The sequence below is a fragment of the Abramis brama genome, assembly GCF_963993115.1.
Source record: "Abramis brama genome assembly, chromosome: 3".
NCBI classification, from domain to species: Eukaryota; Metazoa; Chordata; class Actinopteri; order Cypriniformes; family Leuciscidae; genus Abramis; species Abramis brama.
In genome coordinates, this window is record NC_139965.1 from 8,776,769 (window position 1) to 8,804,494 (window position 27,726).

Sequence of the window (27,726 nt, forward strand, 5' to 3'; positions counted from 1 at the left end):
ACAAAAACATTACATGGGGTTATATAAAATTTAACACTGGCTTGTATATGTGTGTATATATATATCATTTCTAGAAAGACAAGACTTCTTACTATTAGAGGTGTTGCGTCCAGTGTCCACCCTGAAGGCCCATCGACCAGGAACATGGACATTACTGGAGTTCTTGAGGTTTGAGATGGAGTTTCCGTTCTTTGATCCAGGAATCACAAAGAAGTCAGTGGAGTTTACTGTGTCATAACCAGCCTGAAAGTATAAAAATCATTAATCATATAAATAGTGTATATATACAGAACATGCTATATATTTTAGTGAATAGTAACATTTTGTTCTCAACACAGAATACAAGCTTCTTACCTCGACTGGAAGTCCTGTTACATTAATGTCACCATAATTCATCAGAACAACTGAAAAATTACTGCCTGAAATTAAAACCACTTGAAACAAAGTTTCCTGCGAAGATTGAAAAAAGATAATCACTTTAGCACAGTTCATCTTTTTTTTTAATAAAATTACATTGTAATATTAATATTATTTTTATGAGCATTATTGACTGACCTACTACTAATTATGAAACTGAATTGAATTGTGGATAAACTGAAAACATTCATATTTCAGAAGTACATCAATCTTACTGTATTAGTGTTGGGATAGTAAGGGACTTTATCCCATGTTGCAACAAAGACCCAAGAAGCGTTGAAGGCCAGATTTGGGAAATGATTGTTTATATCCTGAGTGGCGCGTGTGAGAACACTTCCATTAGTGTACTGATGATATGAAACCACACCTTTCACACTGTTGTCAAGGTTGGTCCAGAGACCAGCAATTATATCTTGGCTTCCATTAGCAGGAAAGGAGTAGGGAACATTTTGTGATGAAGCCTGGTTGAATGTGAGGTGTCCATTATTATTAACCTGAAACATGATAAATATTGTCAAAATCACAGCCACAGGATCACAGATGAGTTTTTAAACCATCCACCACTCACAGTTAGACTTTGAATCAAGATGAAATAAAATTCGTACATAAATCTGCCTGTATGTGCGGCCAAAAAATAAAAATGGGCTCAACAGTGGAATAACTGAGGAGCTTCCATCATCAGCAGCAGCGTTTCTTGTGTCTCCTGCTGAATTGAATGGGTAGAATATTGCTGATGCTGTCGAGAGAGAGAGAGAAAAAAAAAACATTTTTTCTGACATTATTTTCACACTGATTTATCCGATAGCGTCTGGCTGCAGACTTGCACTTTCATTCACCCGTGCTTCCTCTGCAAGTGACGTCACTTACTATAGGGTTAGGGTAGGATTAGGATTTGGTTGAGGGTTAGTTGCATGTAATTATGCATAATTTACTGTTATTGCTATAAGTACATGCTACATGTGTAGTCTGAGAGTGCAAGATCAAGTCTGCAGCCAGACCCTTCTCGATTTATGGGGCTCGTGTTTGAATCTTGCTGTGGTGGCCGACTCATGTGGCTGAGCCAGAAGTAAAGTACAACAATTGAAAATGGGTAAAATAATTATATGCATCCACGTCATGCATTAAAATTGTTAAATGCAAATAGAATTTCATAATTATGTCATGTATATATTTTTTGTTAGCTATTAATTATTATTATTTCTTCAGAATTTAATTCTTTAAAGTTTTGTATCAAGGTAATTTTCCATGCGTCTTTAATGGCAAATGAGCTACTGTTGCCCGCACCCTTTCCAGGAAAGCGGTTCCTTCAACAGCTCCTGTCTGCATCAGAAACTCTGACAAATACTAACAAAACGTCTGCTTGCTTTTGATTATCATCTATTGAGATCACTCTCACAGATATTTAAGTTCTTCTTTATGAACGTTTATTATCGGCATGTGTTTTAAAGCTTTCTGAGCGCACACATCTGAAGCACAAGCATAGAAAGCTGGCTGTCAGATGGCACGTCTCGTGAGTATTAAACTAACTTCACTTTCATGTCTTATTATTGTGTTTAAACTCTCAAATACACACAAGAATATGTAAAAAACAAAGTTCACAAACACGGTTGGTTATGTCAGTGTGAACATAAAAAGCAGGGACAGAAATCGCACGTGTAGGCTATATTGGATCTGTGGGCATTTCCATTAAAAACAAAACTAATCTGCTGCGTCTCCAATGGCCAGTTGTATAAACATAAAGACTGTGCCTTGAAGGTGCTGTATGCAAGTTTTTGACTGTATTAAAGCATAAAAATACCATAATGTTTGCAGATATTTAAGAAACATGCTGAGTTCAAATAGCAACAGTCAGTTATTTTACTTTGAAATGTGAGTTCCGTGTTGGAATGTCTGTTTTTGTTTTGTTCTGTCTAATACCGCCAAGATAACCAATAGTATTTTGCCACCACAGGTTGCCAGTTGGCGGAAAACACAGCATATTGTAGCCATGGAAGAAAGCGAACAAACTGGGTCAGAGATCCCAGATTCTACCCAACCTAAAAAGCTTCCACACCCACCTAAATAAATCAACTCATCAACTAACAATGTGTAAGTCTCCTCGCATTCCATTGTCAATTGCCGAGCTGATGTGAGCACCACAGCAGACTTCTTCCCGACAGTCAAAGCGGCACTACATCAAGAAAGTGTGGAAGACCGCGAGTACTTAGGGTGCCATTTGGCCCATACACAAAAGAAATATATGTAAATATATTTTAAAGTGTCAAAAATATATGTGGCATATATTCCAAATACATTGACGTTGTCCACTTATATTTATCATTTTGAAATATATTCTGAAATATAACAAAAATATATGATGTTAAGTGAGAAATATATTTACATTTATAACATGTAATGTAAAATATATGACAAAATATATGGTCATTAAATGTTTAGCTTGCTAAAGAAGGGTCGAAAATGTATTTTGATCATAGTAATTCCTCTACCTTTTCCCCTATACACAACAGTAGGCTACCATATTTCACTACTGTATTATGACACACAGCTATAATAAATACTGTACTTACATTTAAATGACTGCAATGCAAAATGACAGATAGTTGCTTTCCTAGGACTATTAGGCCATATTAGGTGGCATGTACCTAACACTAAGTGCAATTATTAGATTCATTGTTGTTTTATTGACATCTTTCCTGAAGTCATTTAAATATTGAAAATATGCACAATATTTATGATGCAAGTATAGCAGTGACACTCCAACAGTGAAGTGCACTTAAACAATAGATAGAACTCAGTGTCTAACACTGCATACACACACTATTAAATATCTGTATTCAATTCTGTAAAAAATAGGGGAAAAGAACTCTGCATTTTGTGTGTTGTTTCCTAAATAAAATTGTCATTTTAGGCCAATAAAGTCAGTAAAGGGGCAGCTGTGGCCTACTGGTTAGGGCTTCGGGCTTGTAACCGAAAGGTTGCTGGTTCGATTACCGACCGCTAGGAAAAATGTGGGTGGTTGAAGTAGAGCACTGCTCTCCCACATCCACGGCTGAAGTGGTCTATCTAAAAAATAAATTGAAAATGTGCTGTTTGTTTGTGAAAATGGTGACTTTTTAAATTTCAAAATATATTTACATATATTTAACTAAAATATATTTATTGGGCCAATTTCAAATATTTGCATATATTCCAAAAATATATTCAGAAAATATATTTCAAATACATTTCTTTTGTGTATGGGGGGACAGGGCCAATGATCTCTGATATTTTGAATTTGGACTGCAGTACCCATTTCAACTGCTAGCTGTTAATCTCACATACAGCACCTTTAAGTACTAGTATGACCAAATAGGGGTTAGTCAAGGGGCAACCAGTCTTACGTTTTTAGTATTAAATTAGACCAATCTACATTTTTATGTAACTGACTTTAAAAAGTTATGAACAGTCTTAAAAAAAAAATGTAATGAGACTAGTCTTAGCAGTTTATGCAACCAGCCCCTGTGATATCAAGAGTGAATGAAGACTGTTCACTCTTAATCAACTTAGTCACTTTTACACCTTGTAAAAGTATTTTTTAGTATTTTTAAATCCAAAAATATAGTAGTTTGTAGTTTATTTTGATACACTTAAAATTAAGGCATTTGGTATTTTATTTTAAAATACATTTTGATATATCTTTGCCCAACCCAGAGTATCATGTCCCCAGTTCGTCATTTCCTTTCACCCTGTTCTTAATAAAGTCTTTCTTGCTTAGATACTTTTCCTGTCCTGTTTTTTGTGCAGTCGCAATTTTTGGTTAGCACACATATTTTAGTCACCTTATGTGAATCTACAGTCAACTATTTTTTGTTATTATTCATTATGGAACTTCTGGTGTGCAATATTGCATTATTATTTTATGGATTATTTTCTTGTTTTATAAACTGAATCTATGCACCCAAAAATATATTTTCATATATAAATTTGCACAGAACTTTTTTTTTATTTTTTTATTTCCTATTTTTTGCCAGTTGGATCCAATACACAAACAAATTCAGGGGTGAAAGCAAAATATGCTTACTTGCACAGTATGCCAAAATACCGGGGAGTGTTCTCACAAACTCATAGACGTAGTAATTGCCTGGACAGGCTTTGACTTTAATGGGATTTGGATTTAAAAAGCAGCAGGTGGTCCAGTGAATGCAGACAGCTCGAGTGACCACTCCATCTTCAAGTGTTGGATGTCCTCCGCTCAGCCAAATTGGGGCGTTGGTGCCACATCTAAACTCATCAACACATGTGTCCGGCATCTGAGCGCTCTGACCCTGAATGAAGAGACGATACCAGCCATTCCAGTTGGCATTAGCATCAGTAAATTGTTGAGAGGGATTGTTTGTGGATCTCCATGAATCATCCAGCACAGTGTAGTTATAGCAGGGGTCTGAGAAAACATAAAACAAATAACGAAAAGAACAAATGAATTGAGATGTATATATATTCCCTTCCGAAAAGTGTGGCCTGCTCTGATTGGTCAGCCAGCCCCAGTATGCTGTGATTGGTCTACCAGTCGTAAATGCAACGCCCTTATCATATCCTTCGAGTATCAGCTGCAGAGACGATGAGAAATACCACTGTAAAAATGATAATTTCACGCCATTGTACTTTGGACCTGATAGTGACAGTAAAGAAGAACAAGTTCATCGACCGCAACAACTTCCGCAAGCACGACATATTCAGATTGCTTACATGCACAAACAACCATATCACACACTAAATGTTAAAAAATAAAATTATTTCTTTAATTATGAGTTTGACTTAATTTTATGAGGTGATACATAAGCCGAATTCCTCATTAGTATGGGAAAGACCGGAAAACACAGAATACAGTTTGTTACAATGATGTGTGACAAAATGTAGTTGAGCTGCACAAATCAGGAAGTGGCTATAAATAAACAGCTCAACAGTTGGAAACATTCATTTTTAATTACATAATTTAAACATTTAACTAAATATGTTATACTGGCCCTGGAAAATTATCAAATATATGTGTGGAACTGTTTTCCAAACTCTTGGAAAAGTTTTAAAACTTTCTCGTAATAATGACTTTGTTTCTCATAATAATTAGAAACTTTCTTGTAATAATGACTTAATATCTAGTAATAATGACTTAGGCCCTGTCCCAAATGGAACCCTAAGCACTCACTGTCTTCCTCTGAGTCCGCACTTTCGTGACGTAATGCCACTTTGACTGTCGGGAAGAAGTCTGCTGTGGAAAAAAGTGTGCATCAAGGGTGCAAATCGTCCACATGGGGGCACTCGTGAGCACCTTTCTGAGATCTAAAAATGCGGACTTAACGTACACGCGCACACGGCAGCCATTGTAAGTCCACAAGACCGAAAGTGCTCATGAAGTGTGCCATTTGGGACAGGCCTTATTTTCTCGTATATGCACACTAGTGATATCCGCTGGTCAAAGCCATGTGCGAGAACACAGAAAACATGGCACGTTCTGCAAAACAACTGTTTTCATAAAAGTCAGAGTAATCTACAAAGTGCAGTCTACAGCATCAATTATAAATATTCAGCATCTTCAATACTTTTCCATGCGCACAAGAAGGAATGTAACGCAGAAGCAGAGTGGTTACCATGGTAACGAATTATGGTGTTCACCATTGGAAACTGTGTTGCATAAACGCCACGGCTTGCAAAGCTATCAGATTAACAAAGGAATATGACATTTATTTGTCAATTTTAAGAGTAACATCTTCATAAAATGTATACACGTATCTAGGCTATTTGATGTGCAGGTTCATCTGGAAGATTGCCTAGACATTCAGAAAACACTTTTAAGATGTTTATGACTTAGGGTCTATGTTACAGATGAGACCAAAATTTGTTATTTTTCGAAGCAAACACAGCCAGAGCCTGACTTTGACGTACAATGCCAGAAAAGTAACTAGCACTGTGAAGTCCAACTCTGAGTCTTATTAAGAACATTTTTTTTTTCACAATTTCATAACTGTGGTACTTCTATGTGAATGTATATCATTAATTTAAAGGTCTGTAATTATGTCAATGGCTTTGTTGTTGTTGCTGTTGTTGTAATGCCTATTAAAGAAAAAGACATTAAAGTCTCCAAAAATTCAAAGTAGACATTTCTTGTTTTGTTTTTCTTGAATATTTCAGTCTTTATTATGATTTATCCATGCACAACTTTTTTTTTCTTCTTGCAGCAGAGTTTCTTCTTACTTGTTTTGTAGCAAATTAGCTTAAAATACATATTAATAATTATAATTAATTATGAATATTTGGATCAGTTAATAGAATTAACTTAATGTTAATTAATTAAAATTAATAGTTGAATCAATTACAATCAATCAATTTGTCCCATGAACACTCAGTGTTATTTGTTTATTAATTCTAAGAAATGTACATTTCCGGGGTATGGAAAATATATTTCTTGCTGTACAGTACTACTCAGAGCAAGTAGTAAAAATCTGCATGATTAGGGACTACTGGAGTCCCATATGAGCATGAAACATGGACAACTTTACGAGTGACATGAACAAGACTTTATTAACTAAACTAAACGTTTAAACTACTCTAACATACACATACATACATACATACATACTAGGGGTTGCACGACTACTGATTTCTGCTAGTCGATTTCTTATCAAAACAATACTCGAGTTACTCGACTACTCGTCGTTCATGCTACCGTAAATGAAAAGACATGAAATAGCTAGATCTTATCAATAAACATTTATTAATTCATAGTCTAATGCAACAATTACATAAGTAAACTCTCAAAACATTATAATTATGACATTTCATTTTTAAATTTTCATGTAACAGTCTAAAGCCAAATAAATAGCCGTTCTTGCCTTTCATTTCAGACGTCTGCTTCTAGGGGCCGTTCACATATCGCGTCTTTTCCACGCTCAAGGTCGTTATTTCAAATGTAGGCGCGCGGTGAGCGCGCTCATAATGAAAGCAACATGGTGCGCTAGTTTTTCCAGGCGGGTTTTTCCTTCTCATCTCCAGAAATATATCTAGTAGTAAAGCTAATGCAAGGCCTAGAAATAAATTAATCCTTTGCTGAATGATAACTTCTTCGTCTTCATCATGGAGAGCGCAGTTTGGTTGCATAGCGACGACAGACGCCACGGGAGCGCAAGCGCTTGTAGGAGACAGCGGCACGGCCGCGCGCTTTCCACACGTTTTTAGACGCAATATGTGAACGGCCTCTTGCAGAGTTGGCCAATAGGCCCATAGATATCATATATAAACGCTAGATGTCTTATGGCGCAGTCACTTCCGGCATCACCGTTCTGCCATCTTGTCACAGTGAAGCTGTGCATTAGGTGAGTGATCAGCATGCACACAAATCCTCATATCTCGCTGAAATCTTGACGGATTTACAAACGGTTTGGTTTCTTACAAACGTTATTAACGTGGCTAAATCTCGAATGCTTGAACATGTATGTTATAATTATTCATATGTATGCAGTGTATGTATGTAGTGTCATAACTACATCTCTGACGTTTATAACAAACCAAACCGTTTGAAAATCGGTAGAAAATTGAGCAAGTTATTTTAAAGTACATGCACCATTAAACGAGTGAGCGAGCACACTGTGGCAAGATGGCCGCCACGTGCGGACGTCGACCTCCATTGGCCAGCAGCATGCACGACTAGCCTTTATATATGATATCTATGAATAGGCCTATGTCACGAAAAAATTGAAGACCGGAAGTACGCGTGATCGATCTTTTAGTACGTCTTTTTACAACCTGCCTGAAGTCACATATGACGATGTGGTTCAGATGGTAAATGAAAACTCTCAAGTGGAAAGCGTGAAAGCTGAGTTATGGCTGTCTACGTCCTGACGCAGAGCAACCCGGTACACTACAACAACAGCGGCGGGCCGTTTGCCAGTAAGGTAAACGTTTCTATGGTAACAGCGAGTTGGACCAATCAGCAGACGTTGCTGCTACGCTTAGGATTGTGGGTAGTGTAGTTTTTTTTCATAAGATCGCGGATAAAACATGTTTTTCTTAAAACAAGGTTGATTTCATACAAACTTATAGATTCTACAGGAGCAAAAACCTTCGTTTCACAACCTCATAGCTCGCGGTCAGTCTAACTTGGATGGTTTAGACATTATGGCTGTTAATCTAAATCCTTATGGAGAAATACTGTTGACCGGAAGTTCTGAATCCCTACTCCGCGTTCCGGAAGCAGGAAGTGTGACATAGGCCTATTGTCCAGCTCTGCAAGAATCACCCTTGATGAAATACTTCCACACATCTGACGTGTGGTGTCTGTTGGTGACGTTCGCCATTTTTAATTCATTTATGGTTAATGGACGCTCGAGTAGTCGATTGTTTCCGACAGCGTCGACAAGTGGTTGACGTAGTCGTTCTATCGACTACTCGACTAGTCTATGCAAGCCCCAATACATACATGCATGCATACCGTTTACCAAGTGAAAGAGAGCTGAAGCAGAATACAGGAAAGCAAGAAGTTATAGCATTGTTTGAAATTCAGCATATCAACAGCCTTGAGCAAACCATCAGTTTAGTTCTAACACACCCTTCCTTAAAAGGGGTAAGGATACTTAATGTTTAATGATACTTAAATTTGATAATTGCATGTCTCGCCCATTTGAGTTAAACTATGCTGATGCAATTTGTTGAGGCTCCAGTTGTTCTCGTAGCTGATGTGGTCTTGATGAGAGAGAACCAGTGGGAGTCAGAGGATCTTTGGTGAATGGAAAGACAAGGCCGCAGCCTGGCACAAGCTTGGGGATCCTTAGGGTGTATTCACACCAGGAAAGTCCGATAGTTCACTTGCTTTGGTCCGGACCAAATAGAATGTTGATTTTTTTTGTTTGGTACGGTTCGCTTTCACACTGCTCTTTTTGCAAGTGAACCAAAATGTGTAAACAAAACCACACGTGTGCTAAGGTCGTCCATTCATTGGACAGGAATTCTCAAGCAGGGAAAAGCAGGAAGTGCACAAACAGGCTCAGCATGGAGATATTTCGTAATGTAATATTTGTTATTTTACTGATTTGGTGTTATTCTCTACAAACGCAATATGAAGAAACTATATGGTATAGATAAAAGCCCGCCCGCACTGACAATTGATTGCTTGGGTCCTTACATGCGCTTCGTGAGGCACACTAGCTGGCACACACACGCAAAGTCTCTCGCTCCCTCTCTCTGCCGTGCACGCGCTCTTGCTCGCTCGCTTTAGACACCATTATGCCAAAATGTCCGTTTTGTTAAGTATCCTCATAAGAGCAGTCAAATAAAAAGGCGCAGTTTTCTGCAATTGGGTCGGTTCATGTTCACACCATAAACGAACCGTACCAGAGTTCGTTTGGAACCGTACCGAGACCACCTCTTCAGCTGGGTCTCGGTTCGATTGTTTGGTCCGCACCCGAGTTCGATTGCTGTATTCACACCTGCCTAAAAGGTCCACACCAAGGGGGGAAACGAACTAGAGTTCGATTCAATCGAACCAAACGAGGCAGGTGTGAATACACCCTTTGAAAACTTCTTGTGCAGCATCATCTTCACATTAGGATTTCTCAGAAACAAAACTTGTTCCCTTTGGAGGGAATTTCTTTACGACCATTTGGTTCTAGCAGGCCTTTAATTATTGTCACATGTGGTTTAAGAACACAAGGTAGTAGGATCCATTTGCAGATTGACTTTATTTACACAACTCAAACTATACAAAGACAGACTCAGGAATCAGGAACAGAAGAACCAACACATTCTCATACCTAAGGCGTCACTTTTTGTCACTTTTAACCATGCTTCAATATCTGACGCTCAAAGCACCCTTTAGCGTCCATATGTGACGCTTCGGTTATGGGTAGGTTTAGGCGTCATGTAACTGACGCTTTCGGAAGCGTCAATATCTGACGCTCAAAGCACCCTTTAGCGTCAATATGTGACGCTTCGGTTGGGTAGGTTTAGGTCTGTGGTAGGGTTATGCGTCTCATATGGACGCTAAAGGGTGCTTTGAGCGTCAGATATTGAAGCATGGTTGAAAGTGACGCCTTGGGTATGAGAACGGGTTGGAAGAACCAGCAAACAACATTAAGGACACACCAAGACTGAACTAGACATACACGCTTAAATTCAAGGGTAAACGAGCTAACAAGATAACAAGAGGGTGTGGCTAATAGGAAACACCTGTGACAGACTAATAAACATAACAGGGAGCTGCTAAACATGAAACAAGACAGAAACACAGACTAGATTTGTGACATGCATGAAACACGACAGAAACACAGACTAGACTGTGACAAACATGAACCCAGACAGAAACACAGACTAGCCTTGTGACAATTATGCAGTGGTGGAAAGTAACTAATTACAAATACTTTCGTTACAGTACTTGAGTAGATTTTTCGATTTTTTTCTACTTTCTTGAGTATAATTAAATTGTGGTACTTTTACTTTTACTTGAGTAGAATAAAAATAAAGTATTCAACTTCGCTACATTTATTTTTCACCAAAAGTACAGAGTACTTTGATGCCGACGGAGCTACAGGGCGAGCTTACATTTCACAAACACTTTTCAAACGACTGCGTGCGGTGCCGGTGGAGGCTGAGCCCTCAGCCCTCAGCCCTGCGCTTCAGCCAATAACAGACAGTTCTGAAAGCGCTTCAGCCAATAACAGACAGGTCTGACTCGGGTGCAAAACCAATCAAAACTTCCAGTTCAGCTGGGGGGCGGGGCGTTCAAACCGCGCTTTGACATTCAATCACTGGCGCTCGTGTTTAGAATCTGTATCAACGTTTCCATATTTTAGTGAATGTAAGTGTGAGCTATGCTCATATTCTGATTTTAAAATGTAATTATGGCAAATCCTGAAATGGGTCATCCCATTGATATTACCAGAGCACTGAGCATTTGAAGTAAATAAAAAACTCGGCTCATAACATGGACACCGTTATTGCATGGACGGAGCAAGAACAATGTAAGTGTCTTGAAAACATTAACACAGTTCAATTGAAAGGTAAAGCTCGCCCTCTTTAACAATAGAATTAAACTAAATATACGAAGCAAACTTTGTACAAAGCTGAAAAACCCTCAACAACAGTGAAATGAGATTGCATGATTATCTGTCAATCAGATGCATGTAAAAGTGTAGTTCGTTACTATAGTCGGCTCCCAGCACATTTTCGGTAGAACGGGAAAAAAAAGAGCATTTAATTTTACATGTTATACCCCACTTATTTTTTATTTTATTTTTTACTGGCACTTTTTTATTCATAATCATAGCCTACTACATCTCTCTCTTTTTTTTATCAGACATTTCACTTATAACCTTCTTTGCTTTCAATTATGAAATGATTCAAATTATCTTGGACCTGGACTTACTTTTAAAGATTAGTAATAAAACATTTGCTCTTGACAACAGGGAAAGCTAGTATGTTTGCTTAACATACCGTCAAAAACTACAATTTATGCGTTTAATATGATGTTTTGCTTCGAAATCAAAATTACTTGAAATCACTTCTGTGGTTTCATGTAGGAGAATATATTATTTTATTAAATTCTATAATACAGGCTATGTTGATTAGCATTGCATTAATGGGTTAGTTCACCCAAAAATGAAAATTAGCCCATGATTTACTCTCAAGTCATGGTGTATATGACATTCTTCTTTCAGACGAATAGTTATATTAATTAATATAAATGTCCTGGCTCCTCTAAGCTTTATAATGGGAGTGAATGGCTGGAAAAAAATGTAAAACCCTAAAAAGTGCATCCATTCATGATAAAAAAAAAAAATACTCCACACGGCTCCCATGGGTTAATAAAGGCCTTCGGAAGCGAAGCCATGGGTTTTTGAAAAATACCCATATTTATAACTAACTAGCTTCCGCCAGAGGCATCCTACGCAAATTGACTTGCGCCACAAGAGTAACCTGTGACACATTTATGACGTAGGATGTACTGTAGGAATATCGTGAGCTTAGACGCCTCTCACGGCTCAAACAAATAGGGCTGAAGCTGCTCTTCTATAATATAATTACTGTATATATACATTGTGTGTGTCGGGTCAGGGGTTAGTCTTCCACCGTAAATCGATGCGTATGGTCGTCTGGCGGAGCTAGTGATATAGTTTATAAAGTTTTAAATATGGGTATTTTCCTTACACAAACACATGGCTTCACTTCAGAAGGCCTTTATTAACCCCCTGGAGTAAAAGTGGAGCACATTTATCATGGATGGGTGCACTTTTTTTGGGCTTCAAATTTTCTCCAGCCATTCACTGCCATTATAAAGCTTGGAAGAGCCAGGACATTTTTTAATATAACTCTGATTGTGTTCGTCTGAAAGAAGAATGTCATATACACCTAGCATGACTTAAGGGGGAATAAATCTGGGGCTAATTTTCCTTTTTGGGTGAACTATCCCTTTAAAGACATACATCATTCTTATTAAAATACCTGAGATAGCTTGATGAACACAGATATATTATCGCTATCATGTGTTTGTCTTCAGTTTCATCTCTATTTGCATGTTATTATATCCATATTGGCATTTCCTGAAACGTCATAAGTGAATCTCTTCTATGAATCTCACTTGTGGACTTTCTGTGCGAGGTGAATCAGTATGTACTGGGCTTCCCAGTATGAATGAAACAGAATTGACATGAGAGTGTTTAGCACTCCATATCGCTATCATCTCCCCATTTTGGGTAAAAATAGAAAAATAATACTAAAGTACTTTGTAACGTAGTTACTTGAGTAGTTTTTAAGCAAACTACTTATTTACTCTTACTTGAGTCATATTATTTTTTCAGTACTTCTACTTGTACTCAAGTAAATTATTACTTAAGTAGCAATACTTTTACTTAAGTACAATTTGTTAGTACTCTTTCCACCACTGCAATTACGTAATTTGATTGGGTGTTTAAGAAAATAATCTTCAAGATTCTTATAATAGTAATGCATCTCAAAGGCTTTGAGTTTCCTCAAACAGGGCAATTGCTATTTCATTCATGCATTCCTTCACAATCTCCGAGTCAGAGAATGGTTTCTTGTGCTTTCCTAAGACCCATGCCACTCTTAGGGGCCGATCACACCTGATGCGTTTTTTGTAGTGAGAGGCGCCTATTTTCAATTGGTTTCCTATGTCAGCGAGCGTTCTGCGCTCTGTTTATGCGCCTGCTGCGCCTCGCGTTTTACCGCCCGCTGCGCCTCGCGTTTTTGAAGTTGAAAAAAAAGCAACTCCGAGCGGAAAAAGCGCCCGACGTCATCGCGTTTTTTTCCACTGTCCAATCGAATGAAGTGAGAGGCGGGTCTTCCGTTTAAGTGATGAAAGCTACAGTTGCTTGAACGCCAGGAGAGTGCGATGATAGAGGATTAACTTGTGGTGCTCTCGCGGGTTACCAGGAGCTTAACGACTTACCACAATGTTAACAGAAAGTAAATAAAGGTAATAAAAGGCTAATTTGACGTTTACTTGACTGACAGGACAGCTGTTTCATTGGTTGCCTAGCAACATAAAAAACGCAGCGCACTGCTCGTTCTGTGTAATGTAAAGTGCTGTGCACCTCGCGTTTTCGAACCTGAAAAACGCGTCAGGTGTGATCGGCCCCTTAATGAGGCTTCAGTTGCACGCTCTTGTTGGGTGGCTGATCTAACTATTACATTGCAGTTGTTTGATTTTTCTGGCCCTTACCTCAGATTTTTTGGGGTAATTGTCGTCAAAGTGTCCATGCTTTGAGTCATAATGACGTTTCATGTTACCACTCTGGACAACGGCAACTGTCCGTTGCAAATTAAACACATTGGTTTTGTGCTCCCCACTGGCAGCACAAATGCATAACTGTCAGTCCAATCTGTCTTAAATTCGCGATTTTCAAAATCGACTTTTCTCTTGTCAGATTTTGAGCACGTCATGATTTTCACTAGCAAGGAAACAGATTAACAGGCTACCGTTAACAGATGGATTAGCGTTTGCGTTGTTGTGAATGACACACACAACCTGCGTGACCCACAGATGTTGCGGCCAGCGTCGAGTGAGTGAGTTGTCATGGTGATTTCAGTTACTACAGTGCTGAGTCCTGATTGGGTCTTTGGATTCAAATCACACAATGAAAACTCGCTTGGATCATGACTTAATTATAATGTTGATTTTGGCTTCGGTCCCAATTGTATTGCGTCTGGGTCTGGATCCGGACCGCGGTCTGCCTATTGAGTACCCCCGAGCTATGGTAATGGTTAGCATGCATTGTCTTTTGCATCACGTATAAATATTTCTACCTTATACGGTGATCAGAATCCACATCGGATCACAAACAAAAGGCATTCAAACATGAAAGGGAGTTCTGAGGTAAATTATTTTTATTTTATTTTTTTATAAGTCTTTAATGCTGACAGAATCATCAGGAGCTGGCGTCTCCAGACTCAGGTAAACTCCGCCTCTGATCGTAACCTCAGCCGAGCTGGCCCACTTTGGACCAAGGTATTCGATGGGCCAGAAAATCCTGGGTAAGGGAAAGGCCATGAGTAAGCCCCGATCAAGTCCCGGAAGTGACAGTGGAAACGCGACTGGCCCTGTCATGCACTAGCACTAGAAACTCAAAAAGATGAAATAATACAAAAAATAAACCAAATATCTTTGTCTGACTCCACTGCTGTAAAGCTAACTGAAGTCCTTGCTGATGATTTGCTTGACCAAATGAAGTCTGCAATAAAAAAGGCTAAATGCATTTCAGTGGCTTTGGATGAATCCACAGACAACACACAACTTCTGGTGTTTATCAGATATTTTGATGAAGGGAGAATTCTGTGAAGATGTGTTAGGCCTCACAGCCCTCCATGGACACACAAGAGGGTATGCTATTTATGAAGCACTGATGCAGATGTTGAGAGACAGAGATAGATCTGAAGCATGTTATTTCCACTGCTACTGATGGAGCTCCATGTATGACTGGAAGAGAGAGGGGATTAGTGGCACACTTGAGAGCTCATCACCCTGACCTCATTGCATATCATTGCATAATCCATCAGATGGTTTTGTGTGCCAGTCTTGTAGAAAAGTATGCAGAGGTCATGACAACAGTAATGAGACTTGTGAACTTTTTGAGGGCATCATCTGCTCTGCAGCATCGCTTGTTGCCCTCATTCCTAACAGAGGTGAATGCAGAATTTGATGATTTGCTCCTCCACAACAATGTCCGGTGGCTTAGTAAAGGCAAGGTACTGGAGCGCTTTTGGACATTACAGAAAGATTTGGAAACCTTTCTGTTTGATCAAAAGGGTGCAAAAGCAAAACAATTTGTGGAATTCATGCAGAATGAAGAAAAAATGGAAATTGTTGCATTTCTATCTGACATCACCTCCCATCTCAATGATCTGAACATGAAGCTCCAGTGAAAAAAATAACACAGTGTGTAACCTCACATCAGCTGTCTGTGCCTTTCAGAAGAAACTGGAGCTGTTTAAGTGTGACTTACAGCAGGACCTGCTTCACTTCCCAAAACTTTCGAATCAAACAGCAGGAAAACCTCGTTCACGCCCCCCTTTTAACTTTAAAAAAATTCTCAATATAATATTCCCACACTTGAATGCCGTTGCAACGGCTGTTAATTTTCCCTTTTTCAGCCGATCTCATGCCAAGGTATCATATCAACTTGTCTATTTATAGTGCCTAAAAGCTATGCAGGGGTACTCATTTAGAAACCTAAAAGGTCCACTTACCAAATTTTCCTTACGTCCAGGGTCCGGAACAGTGATGGTTCAAAATCCAAAAACAGAACTCCAACAAAAAAAGGTGGTAAATCCCCCAAAACGTTCAAACTATGTACAAAAGGTGATGTGGTCTGGCCTTATTAGTGTGAAAAGTGACACCTTTTTTGTGCCACCAGTTCTTTAACCCTCTGGGGTCTAGAGTGTTTTTGGGGCCCTTGGGATGTTCTGACATGCCCTGACATTTGTGCTTTTTTCAGTTATTTATAAACATGATAATGGCAAAGGTGTAAATTCACTCTATATAGCACAAACAGGGCTACCATAATATGTAAGCCACATGTATGTAGATGTTTGCATTTTTAAGAGAATAATGTTTATGCGTGGTTATTGAAAAAAAATAAAAATGAAAGTTGCTGAAATAAGACCACAAAATTGATACTAAATATGTGTCCACAAGACTTTTGACTAATGGATGTTGTCGCTTCGAGTTCTGGCTTCAAAATTATGCGAAAATAGTCTTGCTTTATCGTTCACATAAAACAACACATTGATTTAAACTGTGTAAGACAGGTTTTGCTTGGAAAGCCAATATGCGAGGGGGGCGTGAACGAGGAGTGCGTGAACGAGGAGTGGTTTACACCTGAGAATACAATGTCCCATCCACTCTGCATAATGAGCCATTCATTCAGGTGTGACACTGACTGAGCCACAATGCAAGGACAAAATATATATTTGCTTACATCTATCCTGTAAATATCTTTTGCTATCTTATTATAAAAGTTTACAATTACAACAATAATTACAATTTCAACAATATTTCAAGTGTACTCTTTCTTTGTAAAAAAAATATTATAGGCCTACATTTTATTATGTATTCATTAGTTTGAATATAGCCAACATTGGAACAGCTAACATCTTAGTTGATGACTTTATTTTTGACAAAAATAGTATATATATATATATGTATGTATATATGTATGTATATATACAGTGAGGAAAATAAGTATTTGAACACCCTGCTATTTTGCAAGTTCTCCCACTTAGAAATCATGGAGGGGTCTGAAATTGTCATTGTAGGTGCATGTCCACTGTGAGAGACATAATCTAAAAAAAAAAATCCAGAAATCACAATGTATGATTTTTAACTATTTATTTGTATGATACAGCTGCAAATAAGTATTTGAACACCTGAGAAAATCAATGTTAATATTTGGTACAGTAGCCTTTGTTTGCAATTGCAGAGGTCAAACGTTTCCTGTAGTTTTTCACCAGGTTTGCACACACTGCAGGAGGGATTTTGGCCCACTCCTCCACACAGATCTTCTCTAGATCAGTCAGGTTTCTGGGCTGTCGCTGAGAAACACGGAGTTTGAGCTCTCTCCAAAGATTCTCTATTGGGTTTAGGTCTGGAGACTGGCTAGGCCACGCCAGAACCTTGATATGCTTCTTACAGAGCCACTCCTTGGTTATCCTGGCTGTGTGCTTCGGGTCATTGTCATGTTGGAAGACCCAGCCTCGACCCATCTTCAATGCTCTAACTGAGGGAAGGAGGTTGTTCCCCAAAATCTCGCAATACATGGCCCCGGTCATCCTCTCCTTAATACAGTGCAGTCGCCCTGTCCCATGTGCAGAAAAACACCCCCAAAGCATGATGCTACCACCCCCATGCTTCACAGTAGGGATGGTGTTCTTGGGATGGTACTCATCATTCTTCTTCCTCCAAACACGTTTAGTGGAATTATGACCAAAAAGTTCTATTTTGGTCTCATCTGACCACATGACTTTCTCCCATGACTCATCTGGATCATCCAAATGGTCATTGGCAAACTTTAAGACGGTTAGGGTTAGGGTGGTTAGGTAAAGCTGATTTCTCACCTTTCTTAGGATCATTGAGACCCCACAAGGTGAGATCTTGCATGGAGCCCCAGTCCGAGGGAGATTGACAGTCATGTTTAGCTTCTTCCATTTTCTAATGATTGCTCCAACAGTGGACCTTTTTTCACCAAGCTGCTTGGCAATTTCCCCGTAGCCCTTTCCAGCCTTGTGGAGGTGTACAATTTTGTCTCTAGTGTCTTTGGACAGCTCATTGGTCTTGGCCATGTTAGTAGTTGGATTCTTACTGATTGTATGGGGTGGACAGGTGTCTTTATGCAGCTCAAACGACCTCAAACAGGTGCATCTAATTTAGGATAATAAATGGAGTGGAGGTGGACATTTTAAAGGCAGACTAACAGGTCTTTGAGGGTCAGAATTCTAGCTGATATACAGGTGTTCAAATACTTATTTGCAGCTGTATCATACAAATAAATAGTTAAAAAATCATATATTGTGATTTCTGGATTTTTTTTTTTAGATTATGTCTCTCACAGTGGACATGCACCTACGATGACAATTTCAGACCCCTCCATGATTTCCAAGTGGGAGAACTTGCAAAATAGCAGGGTGTTCAAATACTTATTTTCCTCACTGTATATATATATATATATATATATATATATATATATATATATATATATATATACATGTACATTTACAAGTATATATATATATATATATATATATATATATATATATATATATATATATACATACATACATACATACATATATATGTACATGTACATGTATATATGAGCAGAAATTGCTAAACAAAAGCTTATTTGATGTGGCAGTATATTCTACAGTAAAAACTGTACCCAAATCTAGTCAACAAAATGTTGTCTTTCATATTTCGCCTGACTGTAATGTTGTTTTTATGAAATATTAGGGCATATAAATGTTAATTTGCAGTTTAATACATTGCTTATACAAATAGCCTACATTTTATTTCAACATACACACATATTGCGAGCTGTTGTAAACAGCGCGCATCTCTGCCGTTCATTCACACAGAAACGCGATTCACTTGAGAAGGAAAAAAAAACTTACTACAATATTCCTCAGCTCAGTCGGATCCTTGCTCCTCGAAATACCCGCACTTCTGAGGTACATTTTCCATTATTATTATTCCTCACAGCGCTGCGAGACGGTGTAAACAAGTAGGCTACAATGATCTGATTAAACTTGTGTTTTCTCGAGCTGATATGGGAGCGTTCACAGTTTGCATCGATTGCCTCAATCATTTGCGTTTGAATAGCGCGTGCTCTCCGAGGGCGGAGTCACATTAAAAATAATTAGATGAGATGAGAATGACTGACATCTCGCTCTTTTCTTACAGATTACATGAACTGAGAATATTTGTTTTTTATATAAATTACTTCATTTAAAAGAAGAGAATTCAAGCTTCATGCCTGTGTGTCTGTATGCCTGTTTGACTGAGTATTCGCTGAGTTATTGTTCATTTTCGGACGCGTTTCAGAATGGACTTCACTGACAGAGAGAAGGCAGAACTAGCTTCGTGTTTATTTTTCTTTATTTGGCAAAAAGCAAAACACTTTGTTTTTATTGTGAGTATACACAAAAATAATACACATTTAACAGAATCGATTGATGTATGAAACGTGTTTGTAAAAAAAAAAGCGAGCTGGTATCGCTGGCGATACCGCCGACCCCAGGGGGTTAAATAAGGCTACAATGATAATTTAGACTATATATATATATATATATATATATATATATATATATATATATATATATATATATATACATACACTCACCAAAAGGATTATTAGGAACACCATACTAATACTGTGTTTGACCCCCTTTCGCCTTCAGAACTGCCTTAATCCTATGTGGCATTGATTCAACAAGGTGCTGAAAGCATTCTTTAGAAATGTTGGCCCATATTGATAGGATAGCATCTTGCAGTTGATGGAGATTTGTGGGATGCACATCCAGGGCACGAAGCTCCCGTTCCACCACTTCCCAAAGATGCTCTATTGGGTTGAGATCTGGTGACTGTGGGGGCCATTTTAGTACAGTGAACTCATTGTCATGTTCAAGAAACCAATTTGAAATGATTCGAGCTTTGTGACATGGTGCATTATCCTGCTGGAAGTAGCCATCAGAGGATGGGTACATGGTGGTCATAAAGGGATGGACATGATCAGAAACAATGCTCCGGTAGGCCGTGGCATTTAAACGATGCCCAATTGGCACTAAAGGGCTAAAGTTTGCCAAGAGAACATCCCCCACACCATTACACCACCACCACCAGCCTGCACAGTGGTAACAAGGCATGATGGATCCATGTTCTCATTCTGTTTACGCCAAATTCTGACTCTACCATCTAAATGTCTCAACAGAAATCGAGACTCATCAGACCAGGCAACATTTTTCCAGTCTTCCAACTGTCCAATTTTGGTGAGCTCGTGCTAATTGTAACCTCTTTTTCCTATTTGTAGTGGAGATGAGTGGTACCCGGTGGGGTCTTCTGCTGTTGTAGCCCATCCGCCTCAAGGTTGTGCGTGTTGTGGCTTCACAAATGCTTTGCTGCATACCTCGGTTGTAATGAGTGGTTATTTCAGTCAAATTTGCTCTTCTATCAGCTTGAATCAGTCGGCCCATTCTCCTCTGACCTCTAGCATCAACAAGGCATTTTCGCCCACAGGACTGCCGCATACTGGATGTTTTTCCCTTTTCACACCATTCTTTGTAAACCCTAGAAATGGTTGTGCGTGAAAATCCCAGTAACTGAGCAGATTGTGAAATACTCGAAATACTCAGTCTTTGTGAAAGACTGGCCCGTCTGGCACCAACAACCATGCCACGCTCAAAATTGTTTAAAGGTGCTCTAAGCGATGCTGGGAGTCGTAACTTCTTGTTGACATTCGAATTGTTGTCAAACAAAACGGAGGCTAGCTAGACCATCCCTCCTCCTCATCCCGTCTCCTTCCTCCTCATCCCGTCTCCTCCCTCCTCCCCGCCCTTCCGGCATAAAGGAAAGTCAAAGTAGTCACTAGTACAAACAAAGTTTAGTTTTGCTGATACTTCATTCAATGTGTAATGTCGCCAAGTTAGATAAAGTGTTTTATATATTGCAGAAAAAGAGAAACATTATCTTAAAATCGTTTCGCCACCTGAGGTTATAACTATAGCTCCCATACAAGGACGCAATAATAACAAGATAACGTTAGCTTCACGTTTCCCAGTGAGCATAAACAACGGCGGCATCGTAAACAAATTTAGTCAAAGTTGTCAACAGGCTATAAATGAACATTCAAATTCATAACAAACAGTGGATGAAAACAATCATTCACACAAATTCTCGCCCTACTGTGAATTTGCTTGATCATTTACAATAGAGATTGATCGCTAGCTGCTAGAAACATATAAGTTATATGTTGTATTCACCAAAGTTAACGCTGACTGCATAGTTCTAGCTAATTACATCCCTGTGTTGGTTTGGCGAACATGAACGTCAGTTTAGAAAGAAAAATGGATTTAGGCCTACCTGTTCAGCAAAACTTCCCTCTTCATGCTTCTCTCTCCTCCACACGCTCCACACCCACTTCATGTGCACGCGCACTAACCCCCCAAACCCCACCCTCAAATACATCTTGTTGGTGATTGGCTGGAGCACTGTTTGCTGTGTTATATGGTACGGGTGAGCCCAGTTTGTTTTTCTTGCTGTTTGTGGAGCCTGTGCTGTCTACAGAGACTGCATTTTTTTACAGTGTGTCCAGGGAACAGGCAGCTAGCGGATAGTGAGGAGATGTTTGCTATATGTGACAAAAAATGTTTTGGCCTAAAAAACGCGTGGCATCGCTTAGAGCAGTGGTTCTCAATTCCAGTCCTCGGGACCCCTCTGCACATTTTGTATGCCTCTCTTATCAAGTTACTTATCAAGTTATATTGATACACTCTGTTCAGTTCATGGAGTCTCTCCTAATGAGCTGATGATCTGGTTCAGGTGTGTTAAATAAGGGAGACATACAAAATGTGCAGAGCAGCGGGTCCCGAGGACTGGAATTGAGAACCACTGGCTTAGAGCACCTTTAAATCACTTTTCTTTCCCATTCTGACATTCAGTTTGGAGTTCAGGAGATTGTCTTGACCAGGACCACACCCCTAAATGCATTGAAGCAACTAACATGTGATTGGTTGATTAGATAATTGCATTAATGAGAAATTCAACAGGTGTTCCTAATAATCCTTTAGGTGAGTGTGTGTATATATATATATATATATATATATATATATATATATATATATATATATATATATATATATATATATATATATTTAATTTAATTTTAATTTTAAATTTAATTTAATTAGATTGTTTTAAAGATTTATGAATACATTTATCTCTGGTTTTGTTTGGCAGCTGTAGTACGTTTATGATTAGAAGAACATTAGAACACAATCTAAAAAAAAGCTTTGTAAAGCAGAAGTTAAAATCACAAAATTAAAAATAAATAATTACAAAAGCACAGTATACATTTTAACTGGTAAGATGAATCTGAGCTTAGTAATTGACAGTATATTAGCCTACATTTGATTTACCCCATTACAATAGTCCCTTTACAGTTATTGCCAGGGGCGGACTGGCCATCAGGAGCACCGGGACATTTCCCGGTGGCCTGACGGTCGTTCTGGCCTGCCGGCTGCCGCTGTGCAGACGATCAGCCTGGCATGTGATAGGCTGGTGTGCAACTACGAATTAATTGACGGATCTCTCAATCGACGAATCAGGCAATGGCGGAGTGAAAATGACACTCCCACCCAACGTCAGCGACGCACTGCCTAATATCTGGCTGCTATATCCAAAAACAGGGTATATCTGACTAAATCGTTCAAAAAATGGAGCGTAAAAACGCAAAGGAGGAGCAGAGAGGGAGCGTATAAAAAGGAAAAAAGCCCTGGCCACAGACGCAGCAAGCTGCTGCAAAATCCCAGCCATGTTCGCCAGTAAGGGAACAGGTCGGTCAAGATTACATTTACATTATATTTATAATAATTTGGCAGACGAACGCTTTCATCCAAATCACTTAGATAATCACAATAAATAAAATTAAACCAACAAACGAGCAACAATATGTAAGTGCTGCTGTGCTGTGTCAAGTCTCGTTTCGTCTACATGTAGCATATTTTTTATATAATAAATTAAAAAAAATGAATAAAAAGTAGACCGAATAGTGTTAGTGCAGGGCTCGACATTAAGGCTTGTCCGCTTGTCCGGGACAAGTGGATTTTTTTGTAGGACAAGTGGAATATAAAATTAGTTGTCCCACTGGACAAGTTAAATTTCAAACAAAATAAAATGCCATGTTACTTCACGTTATGTGCCACTCATTACGTCTATAATTTTACATATTTAATTTTACCGATTTGAGACGTCGCATAACTGCCAGATTCAAACTGTGCTTTCGCGCGTTGGCTGGCGCTGAGCCAGAGTCGGACGCATTACAGCGCTGTCATATATCACAACTAAGCAGTGTTTTCAACCTCATAATGTTTATTTTAGGTTTCAGATAAATACACATAAGCACGAGTAAAACAATACATTTGGGAGTTTGTAAAATACACACCGTCTGTGGAAGCAGCCATAACAATCTTTTCAAATATAATATCGCGTATCGCGTGACGCGTCGCCATGGAAACATTAAAGGGAACGTTCGCCTTGAAAAAACTCACTCTGGGGGTGGGGGTGTCAGTTAGAATATTTTAAACTTACGCGTGAAAGGGTTAAAGTCAAGAAAAGATCAAAAATAATTATTTGTGTGTGCTGTAAAGTGGTTAGAAAAAAAATCGGAATCGGCAGGTCAAACTCAATGAAAAAACGGAATCAGCCTAGAAAATTGTAATCGGTGCATCTCTATGTCTACAAAATTATTTAAGATATCGTTAGCCTCATAGCATAATTGCCTAAGTCATATTTCAGTGTCTTTGGAAAACAAGAAGAAACAAAAATGACTTAGGCAATTATGCTATAACCTGTTACATTAATAGGGTTAGCCTACAAGTTTATCAGTCCAGTAGATTACATGAATAGGGTGGTGGTGACTGCAGCAGCAGAGGTGGCCTGGCAGTGGAGTCAAATTCCCGGCCTGAATTATTGTCCCAGTCCGCCACTGGTTATTGCTATCATAAAAATACACTTGCAGGTTTAAAATTCTAAATAAGGGACATCTAATGTCCAAATAACAAATATTTTAGTATATATATATATATATATATATATATATATATATATATATATATATATATATATATATATATAATGTACTTTATTATGTCTTTCAATTCAAACACATTTAACACAATTATACAAATTGACAGTTCCTAATTGAAAGACATAATAAAGTACATTATATATATATATATATATATATATATATATATATATATATATATATATATATATATATATATATATAATGTACTTTATTATGTCTTTCAATTCAAACACATTTAACACAATTATACAAATTGACAGTTCCTTTAAAGACATCATATTTTCTCCCAATAAATATTCCTTATTTTTCTCTTTTGTGATAATACCCACCGACACATAGCCTAAAAAATACATGTGTAGGATTGAGTGCGAAACAAACACAAATGAATCTTCCAGGTGATTTGTTCAAACATAATTCCACACAGAACTCAACATTCCAGACACCAAATCACAGAGCCATAAAAGAAGGCTCCTGCCAGTCTACCTAACCAACGAAAACCCCCAGCTAAGAACTTTACGGCCATGTAAGCTTCAAATAGATGAGCCAAACTAAAGGAAGAACTGGTCAATGTTGATAGTGCTGGAAAGTCTGATTGGTTCAGAGATGCCACAGCTTGGTGCTCGATCAAGATAACAGCAGAAGTTGCTGGACCCCCACGACAGAGATACAAAACAGACCATCTTCTTCTTAAGGACCTCTGAATGACCTCAGGGTGTAAAATCTTTTCAAACCACAGAACTGAGATTTTACCTATAACTATACATAAAATGATTCAAGAACAATTTTCAATGGACTTATAATCAAACATCATGCAACTACATCATTCTAGGTTGTTTCTACAATATATGTGTGTATCTAATATACTTAGATGCCATATAATTCATGTAATTGTTATAACTATTAGGTGTGTAAAGTGTGTCGGGCTTCCTGTCAGCATGATCGTATGTTCTTAATTCAAAAGATGGCTTGATTGAAATCTGTTTAAAATGTTTCATATTCTTATAATAGTAATAATGTCTAAACTGTGGCCTCTGTCCTCTCTGCTAGAGCTTAGAGAGTAAGGAGAGCACAGATGAGCTTGATTTATGATAAGAAGTGAAGAGAACGCCACCTCCTAAATAAAGACAGTGTCTAATTGGTCAGGGCCGGGTTTCCCGATAACGATGTATCTTAGCTCTTAAGAGCGCTTTCTACGTGCAAAGTTACGAACGCTCGCAGCAATTCCACGAGCGTTTCTCAAAAATGCACTTAACATGAACGCGCGAGAATGCGCTCTACGTGCTACTTAAGAGTCGCTGTCCATTTGTGAAGTGCTGAAACATAACCACGGAATCGTATTCTGAACGTTTAACCTAATAATTGTCATATGTTGTGGATTAGCAATCAAGACTAGTATATAAACACCTACAGGCGGAGGCACTGACAAAATGGCTGAAAAAAAACAATAAAAAAAAAAACACACGAAAAGATACCTTTCAAAAAGATTAAATTAATGTCCTTTTAGAGGAGATAGAGCGAAACAAAGATGTAATTTTAACAGATTTAAAGGATTTCTTTTATTTATTTTTTTGTTCATTCATTTAATTTTGATTAAAATTATTAGATTAAATTATTTCTTTTTTTTGTTTTGTTTTCTGACCTTTTTAATTATTTAATTCATACATTAATTTAACCAACAACAAAAAAGATTAATAAAGTGTACAATAAAGTACAATCAAAACCTTATATTATAATCACATTGCATTTGAATAAAGTTAAAGGTGTAATCTGCCGGTTGTCCTGCAGGTGTCCTCATAAATCTGTCTTTTTACGGTGCATTCGGGGATGTACGATTACTCCAGAGCACTCGTAGATCTACGAAGATTTTCAAGTGCTACTTAAGCTACGATGCTTTTGGGAAACAGACCGTAATATTAAGATCAGTCGTACGATCGTTTTTACGATCAACTTAGGCTTACGATGCTTTTGGGAAACGCAGCCCAGAACTGATCCAGGAGGCCGGACAAACATGCGAGTTTAAAATCTTAGACCCGAACAAAGTTTTAGAAGAGTTCTCAACAAGGTTAGAAAAGTGCGCGAAGGGAGAAGAGACCAGACAGACAAGTAACCATGTAAACGCGCAGACGAAAGAACCCAAATCAAGATCAGAAGAACATGGGTTAAACAACTTCATTCAAGCCATCATCTACTCTCGTCTCAATTTCCTTTCTTTTCTTAGTTTCCTTTCTTTTCCGTGTGAGTCTCGGTTCTAAGTTAAGTTTTGCGGCAAGATTTCGGTCCACGTTTCTTCTGCAAAGCCAGCTTCAACAAAGACTTTCCATCAATCCGCCATCCACACCACGTGAGTGGCCGCCACAGACATCTATATAAGCACGAGGAGACCAGCCAACGAACTCGGGAAACCCCTTTTACGCAGACAAAGGGAATCCCCAAAGCAAAGACAAGCAAGTACTGCCTCCAGACTATTAAGCTGAACTGGTGTATTGATATAAATGTAATAACCTGTCTAAGAAACGATAGAAGGGTTAAATTAATGATTGATGGTTCGTTCCAGGTCATGTCTTATAAGTGCATATAGAAACTTGGGATTTTATCATCTCACTCTTAAAACTTATTCTTTCCTCACTTTCTTTCTTTCTGCAACTCGTATGAATGTGTGTGTTTGTGTTAGATATTAGATTTATGTGTTAGAATAATAAATAAAGTCTTGTTTGTATTTTAAAGAGAAGTATTACTTGTGTTATGTGCTTACGAATTGAATGTCTTAAACTTCTGATCTAAGTTACCTAGCTAACTATAGTGTTTCACTATAGTTTGGATATTTATATCCGTTGCAGAGTTGATAGTTACAGCCAGTTCAAATGAACCGCGAACGAGTCATTTGCTCGGTTGTAATAAGTGACTCTTTCGAATTCCCTATAAATTAATTAATAATTCCTTTGAGCTAAATTGACGAATCACTACAAATACAAATATCTTACATATGATTAGAACAATAACCAAAAAGTACATAGTTAGACACTTTTACATAATAATTTAAGGGGAAAAGACAAAAAACAATAAATAAATATTAATAAAAAATTTACATTCACATATTTATATCAAACTCTTATAATGACACATAATTCCTAATAGTTATTCAAGTAATATTATTTGAATATCAAATTTTCTATATTAAATAAGTAAATAAATAAAATAACAAATACCTAGAAATAAAAGGGAGGGTTATATAAAAATGTAGTTAATGTAGGCTAATATATATTCCTTTATTTTATGGAATATTCTTTAATTTTAGAGTTGCACATATCTTTTCAAAATGTATACATTTGCTCTTAATTTAATGTTATCCTCTCCATAATGTACTTTAGAAACTAAATCTACTCATTTAAAACTGGGGATTCTTGCTTGCTCCAAAAAAAATATTGCATTAAAAGCTGTAATTCTCAGCATTCTAAACAAGTATACATCATCT

At 38.0% G+C, this 27,726-nt stretch overlaps 1 protein-coding gene across 1 annotated transcript in view; it reads right to left on the bottom strand.

Moving 5' to 3' along the window:
• The window catches only part of LOC311080451 (uncharacterized protein), a 33,238-nt gene that overhangs the window by 1,457 nt on the left and 4,055 nt on the right, over positions 1-27,726 (bottom strand). The window contains exons 4-8 of the mRNA XM_084110429.1: positions 4,478-4,837; positions 1,023-1,153; positions 633-911; positions 355-450; positions 93-243 (exon numbers count right to left, since the gene is read on the bottom strand). Of these exons, the coding sequence (XP_083966555.1) occupies positions 93-243; positions 355-450; positions 633-911; positions 1,023-1,153; positions 4,478-4,837 (1,017 nt within the window). The remainder of the gene's footprint in view (positions 1-92; positions 244-354; positions 451-632; positions 912-1,022; positions 1,154-4,477; positions 4,838-27,726) is intronic.